This window comes from Rutidosis leptorrhynchoides, chromosome 3, assembly GCF_046630445.1.
Source record: "Rutidosis leptorrhynchoides isolate AG116_Rl617_1_P2 chromosome 3, CSIRO_AGI_Rlap_v1, whole genome shotgun sequence".
Lineage (NCBI taxonomy): Eukaryota > Viridiplantae > Streptophyta > Magnoliopsida > Asterales > Asteraceae > Rutidosis > Rutidosis leptorrhynchoides.
Window position 1 is genome coordinate 42,328,931 of NC_092335.1, and position 6,984 is coordinate 42,335,914.

A 6,984-nucleotide genomic window follows, 5' to 3' on the forward strand; every position below is an offset into this window, starting at 1 on the left:
GATAATCTACGTAAAGCTTTTTAAACCTTTATTGATGAAATAAAGGTTATGGTTTGTTTTAAAATGAATGCAGTCTTTAAAAAACGTCTCATATAGAGGTCAAAACCTCGCAACGAAATCAATTAATATGGAACGTTTTTAATCAATAAGAACGGGACATTTCAACTGGGTGGCGATAGGCGTCGGTGGTGGCTCACGGTACACTGCAAGTGGCCTAAGGCAATATATGATTACTTAATATTTTATGAAAGCTTTAACGCATGCAAAAATATATAGATTTTTAAAGAACCTTCAAAATGCGGAGTCCCAATGATAACAAAGCACATGTATTGATATGCATGCTTTAATGAGCTAGAGGAGCTTGAGATCGATTGTTTGCAAGGTAAAAGAAAAATAAAACAAGTCTTATAAATGAGTAAATCATACATACATCCCATAAGTTTCCAAGACAAATAGACGCAATTAGAAGTATAAATGAAAGAACCTCACAGCTGACAGTATTGTCTTCGAGTTCAAGTTACTGCTGTGCACATTGTACCCTCTGAGCCCCACCATGCATGTCTTCATCTTCATCATATGCTTCTTGAGCTTGTTGCTGCTGCTTCCTTCGCATCTCCTCTTCAATGATGACATCATGCAGAGTTGTCTCCTCACATTCATCCAGCTCCATGTCGGTCATCTTAATAGACGGCTTAGGTGGCAGTACAGCCTCCAAAGCCTTGCATTGTTCTGGGGCTAACGAATCCGGAAATTCAACCGTGAAGTGGATGTACAGCTTACCCCTCATAAACGGCCTTTGGTACATCGGCATACCTTCATCATTTATTGCCTTAAATGAATCTACAAAATAACACATAAAATGATCAATACGTGTAAACAAAAAAGTACAAACATCAGAAAAACAGAGTGCAAGCAACATAAAACAATTGGCATAGAAACTAAAAGTTCAGGTGAAATTACCAGGTTTGACAACCTCTCCAGGTTGAGATTTGATCAAAAGCTGTCTATTATCCAAATGGGTCAAGATAAACTGGAAACCACAAAGTGCCTCGGTCAAGCTCAATGTGTGCTCAACGAATAAGTCATCACCCTTTCGCTTAAACTTAGGGTGCTCCTTTTGTTGCAATACAAACACAATGTCACCTGTAACTGTGTCAGGCTGCAAGAAACAAACCAGGTCAAGAAACCATTATCTATATGAACACAAACTATAACAAGATGATAATGAGCTGACAGCTTCATCAGCCTCTCCGGGGAATGTAATCTTCTGACCATTCTGCATGCCCTTCTCCACATGAACTTCAAGCACCTTTTTCTCCTGCACCACTTTCTGACCCTTGCACTGTGTGCATCGATCCTTATCGTTAATAGTTTCTCCAGTACCCTTGCACTCATTACAAGGATGCTGCATTTGCTGGATCATAGATGGACCAAGATGTCTGATAGACACTTTCATTCCAGAACCCTGACAGCCAGCACACTTCATTGAAGCACCCGACTTTGAACCCTTTCTGCAAATTGCAACTGTCATTAGCAAAATTTGAAATAGAAACCATCACAAATCGAATATGGATTTCAAGTAAAGACTGATACTCACCCCTTACACTTGGAGCAGATCACATTACGTGAAAGAGATAGCTTTTTCGATGTGCCATTACAAAGATCCTCAAGCGAAACTTTGAGAGGATGGACAACATCTTCTCCTCTTCTTTGCCTTCGTCCCCTGCTGCTACCACCACCACCTTGTATACAAATCAATTCAAGTCTAAAGCTAATTACATCCCTAGAAACTTCAGAAACTATAAAACCAAAACTAGGTCAAAAGGGTGTTTATTTACCTCCGAAAGGGCTGCCACCACCACCAAAGAAAGATTGGAAGATATCAAAGGGGTCATGACCACCACCTCCACCACCCATTCCTTCCTTCAAGGCATCCTCACCATACTGATCATATATTTCACGCTTCTCTGGGTCACTCAGAACCTCATATGCTTGGGCGATCTCCTTGAACTATTATATAGACACCGACTTCCAAACATAAGAACAAGTATTAACTTATACTAACAACAAGTACATCAATAATACATTTAGACAACGCAATTCTCTTACAACGTAACTCCGAGTAAATTTTATAAGTGTTATGGATTTATCCAAGTGCCATGTGCTTGGCACATGATGACTCCTAAGAGAAATAACTACCTAACGAAATTGGTTGGATCATTGGCTCATAATATAAATACTGACTTAGCTGATGTAATACGTAGCTTATGAAATTGTAAGTGTGTAAACACAATTCTCCCCCTTTTCTCTTGTAATCTTGAACTATAATTTGAGTAACATCAATACAAGTTCAATTCGATTCATTCTTCGAGTCTGATTCTTTCTTCGACGACTTCAAGGTGATTCGAGAGCTTCTCCGATTCGTATGAATCCAGGAAGTTCATAACAATTGGTATCTAGAGCCACTTTCCTGTCATTTCATCTACCTATCAATTTTGTGTTCTTGTTTTGGTTTATAAAAGAAAATAAAATAAAATTCCAAATTTCTGTTTGTGTGGGAACAAAATCAGGTAGGGTGATTGATTGTAATCAATATAGAGTACATAAAGAATTCGTACCACAGTCTGGTGACTTTGAAAGAGAAAAAAATTGCAGTTCATCCATGGCAGAAGTTGCACATGAAGTGTTCGATGAAATGTCAATAGTAATGAAGTATAAACAAAATGGTTCGGTTCAAGAGTATTATGATAGATTTGTTGATCTGTTTAAAGAAAGGATACATGAATCATGTCTCATCGATATTTTCATTTGGATGTTGAAACCAGAAATCAAGAAAGGTGTTAGCTTGTTCAAACCCAAATCTCTTTATGATGCTTGTTGTTTGGCTAGAGTACAAGAAGATACAATAGCTATAATCAACGGATTAAGTGCTGATAAAGCTGACCAGTTACAATGTCTACATGGAAGCATTCCTTCTAATGGCAGGGTCATGTTTGAAAAAGATGAATCACCAACCCAAACAATGGATCCTGATGAAGGAACCCAAGTTGTAAACTCTGATGTTGAGTTGGAAGTGATGAACATTCTTGATTCTTTTGACAAGAATGAAACTCAGTTAACCAATGAAAACGATACTCATGAAAGTGGAGTTACAAGTAATGAAAGAACTGTAAATACTAAAGTAGTGAATGAGGTATCTGATGAAGATTCAGACTCCATTACTGGGGCTGTTGGGAAACAAAAGTTGGTAGCAAAAGATCAGATTCAATCACCAGATGAGGGGGCTGTTAGTGCTACTGCTACTGCTACTGCCACAAGGATGCAATGCGGTACTTCCTTTTCTAATCCAATAGAGCATAATCATGTGAATTGTCTCTTGCCATTGAAGTGTGATAATTGGAAAGGGTATAAAAAGAACATGCCTGCTAATGTGAAGTTTGACATTTGGAAATGGCCTAAGAGGAAAAAGATACGAATTACAAACTTATGGTTTGTGTTCAGTCTTAACCGAATGTTTATTGAGTCAAAAGAAGTTTTTAGTAGGGTGATGAATGTATTGAGGGAAATGATGGGATTATCGCCACTTATGAACAATGAAGCTAGAAGCTTAGTTCAAGATTTTGATGATGAAACGGATGAAATTGCTCTTTATGTGTTAATTGTCAACACTAATAAGGAAGCATCTTTTAATCTAAAAATGCTTGACAATTTGAAATGGGAGTGGTATAAAAAGAAAAAAACAAGGGTGAAGTTTGACATACAAATACGAAATGGGCCTAAAAAGAAAAAATATTGGTCATTTTCTACTCCAGGTCAGGTAGCTGATATTGACTTTCCTGATTTTGTGTCTTTAACAATTAGTGAAAAGAATACTGAAGTTGAGATTTTAGTTGATAAGTCAATGGAGTTTTGTGCAGTCAAACGGAAGTCCAAAATGGGTTTGATAAAAGAATCTATTTTGGAAACTGGGTCAGGTCTAACTAAATCAACTATGGTGCACTACAAGTCAACAAAGATAATAATGTCAGGTGATCAAGATTTTGGCGACATTAAATGTGTGAAACGAGTAGTTTCTGTTAAGGATTGGGTTACGCCTATCATGGGTGTTATGCCGCATACAGTTCAAGTGGGGGTCTTAACAAACACGCCACTCATAATATTGGACTGCAAGTTGATGAAACGAAACAATGGAGTGACAGTCTACCGGTTCAAACAGTGGCAAATTAGTTCATTTAAAGACGAAACATGGGAGTGTGCGGATGATCTGAGGCTGAGTTTGCTGCATTTCAACATTCCTCTTTATAATTCTTGGGACTTAGAAGGGTTACAGCAAACAGGGATTGTCACGCGCATAAGAGGAGCATATGTAAATTCGGTGCAAATGAGATTCTTGAGGGCAAGCATCACGGTGGATATAAATTTTCGCATATGGGTGGTAATAACAGTACATTTTCTTTCCATATTCAATCTAAACACAGAACGAGATGTTGGATATTCTGATATTGTGAAGAAGTGTCTTAAAAAGTGCTACATCAGGTATAATGAAAAAAAGTTAGGGGGTGGCGTTTTCAAGAATGAATATAAGGGGTTTGATAAAGTTGAAGAAATAGAGCAGAACATTGAGTTGGGAGTGCATCTTGTTACGAATAATAGAGCGATTACAGGTGCAAATAATTTTGCTAAATCATTGTGTTACATGAATGATAAGGTTTCTAGAACAGTCCAATCTTTTGAAGTAGTTGTTTTTCGGTTGGAACTTTTAGTTGAACTTTTAATTGGAGAGGTCACATTTTCTATTGGTGAATGCAATGAAGAGCGTGAAATGGCAAGAGAAATATCGGAAGAGATTCTTGAGGACAAGAATCGTTTTAAGGAGGATGGATTGTTATGGATTTATCCAAGTGCCATGTGCTTGGCACATGATGACTCCTAAGAGAAATAACTACCTAACGAAATTGGTTGGATCATTGGCTCATAATATAAATACTGACTTAGCTGATGTAATACGTAGCTTATGAAATTGTAAGTGTGTAAACACAATTCTCCCCCTTTTCTCTTGTAATCTTGAACTATAATTTGAGTAACATCAATACAAGTTCAATTCGATTCATTCTTCGAGTCTGATTCTTTCTTCGACGACTTCAAGGTGATTCGAGAGCTTCTCCGATTCGTATGAATCCAGGAAGTTCATAACAATAAGTTAATTAATTAAAGCAACCTCCCTAAAAATTAAAAGGGGTGAAGTAAGTGGCCAACTGAGTACTCATTAACTACCAAAAGCCACCATCTTATCCACATTATCATAAATTAATACAAAAATCTTAAGCAACCAATATTAGCACCATAACCCCAATACCATCTTATATGAATCAAACAATAAGCTTAACTGTTATAAAGTTAACTGATTATATAATTCAATAAAATTACAACATTATTAATCAAGTAAATCATAATTCTAACAGATAAAATTAGGGTTAGGGTTAGTACCTTCTCAGGGTCACCACCCTTATCAGGATGATTTTTAATAGCAGCTTTCCGATAAGCTTTTTTTAAATCATCTTGTGAAGCAGTATTAGGGACACCAAGGATCTCGTAATATTTCGTATTATCGCTCTTTTTCGGCGCTCTTCCAAACATCTTCCTATTCGATTTTTAACACTCAATTACAAAACTGTTTGAAAACAATATCAGATTTAGTAACTGGTACCACTGCATATACGTACAGAATTATGAAAGGAATATTTATAAATAGCGAATTATACCTGCGAAAAAGTAGATCGGGAATAGGAAGACCTGAATAGTTCGGAGTGTTCGACGAAATAGAGAGGTAGGGAAAGGAGTTTGAGGATTTAAGGTTAGATGCTGTTGTATGATTTAAGGAAGCCGATATGGACGGTCCAGATTGTTTTCATATATGGAAATTGTGATGACGTCTTTAAGTAAATAGAACCTGTGTTTCCATTGCTTCGCCTTGAAGTTTAGGAAACTTGCGATGACGTGTTTTTTGTATAATCTAGTCTTTGATTTTTACATAGTAGGAAAAATTAATTTTATTATATTATATTATAGTTATATTTCTACAACAAATACAAACCATAAGTCGTTGATCATAATATATCTCATGAGATGCGATTCAGGAAGAAATCCAACCAAAACCGAAAACGAAAACAAAGTTATGAATGTTAATTATCATCGTCACATGTGTGATGAATGTTAATTAATTACTCCAACAATTATCATTATCATATGTTATTAATGTTATTACGATGGTGATAATTACTAGTACGTTGTTTTCCCATCTTTCTCTTTTTTTTACTTTCCCCTAAATCACTCCACTATAAATCATTATTATATCTTGAACCTTATATAATATAAGAAAATAGAAAATTACGTTATATTATATTATATAAAATCAGTTTCGGATGCAAAATGCGTCTCATTACCTTACATACTAATTGCGAGCTGGTTCATTATCGTTTGAAAGTTCGACAAAGGCATTTAAGTCTCGTTTTTTATACTTTAAAACATTGTTCATGAGTGGTTAAATGGTAATCTTAAGTTTTTTTTTTTTTTAAAAAAAAAACACAAAAAAACGAAAACAAAGTGATTAAAGTTGGAGTAAGATGATTTTGGTATGGTAGTGAAATAAACGAATAACTAGACAAGATGAATATGTACGCGCCTAACATGAATATTTATCTAACCATGCTCTATTCATTCTTGGTTTCATTTGTGTTATTTCGAATTTCTTTTACCGTGGGTTGAATATCCAGCTGTTGTGCAATGCAGCATGTGTTTTTCCCTTTTTGCCGAGATGAATGTGGATAAAACATAGACTACCAAACTGTTACTAGTAATTGATTTATGTTTTGCAGGTTTCATATCTATTCGAGCGGTTAGGGATTGTGTGTTTATGTACCGGGCTTTAGGTGATTCCATTGGGGTTTCTACGTTCTGGCGCTTCGGTGTATTTGTTGACTTAGT

The 6,984-nt window shown here is 36.0% G+C and overlaps 1 protein-coding gene across 1 annotated transcript; it reads right to left on the minus strand.

Annotated features, from left to right (window-relative positions):
• Positions 1-384: 384 nt before the first annotated feature.
• LOC139896000 (dnaJ protein homolog) lies at positions 385-5,906 on the minus strand. The gene is made up of 7 exons (XM_071878573.1): positions 5,763-5,906; positions 5,488-5,671; positions 1,839-2,010; positions 1,598-1,742; positions 1,235-1,511; positions 961-1,159; positions 385-840 (listed from the first exon to the last, which is right to left on the minus strand). Exons 2-7 carry the CDS (start codon positions 5,635-5,637, stop codon positions 518-520), a joined length of 1,266 nt encoding a protein of 421 aa, XP_071734674.1. The 5' UTR covers positions 5,638-5,671; positions 5,763-5,906; the 3' UTR covers positions 385-517.
• Between the last annotated feature and the right edge of the window lie 1,078 nt (positions 5,907-6,984).

Coding starts and splice junctions, on each gene's coding strand:
- LOC139896000 (XM_071878573.1), bottom strand. CDS start 5,637: ATGTTTGGAAGAGCGCCGAAAAAGAGCGATAATACGAAATATTACGAG. Junction 1,743..1,838: donor TGGTGGCAGCCCTTTCGGAG/GTAAATAAACAC, acceptor TTTGTATACAAG/GTGGTGGTGGTAGCAGCAGG. Junction 1,160..1,234: donor CCGGAGAGGCTGATGAAGCT/GTCAGCTCATTA, acceptor TGTTTCTTGCAG/CCTGACACAGTTACAGGTGA.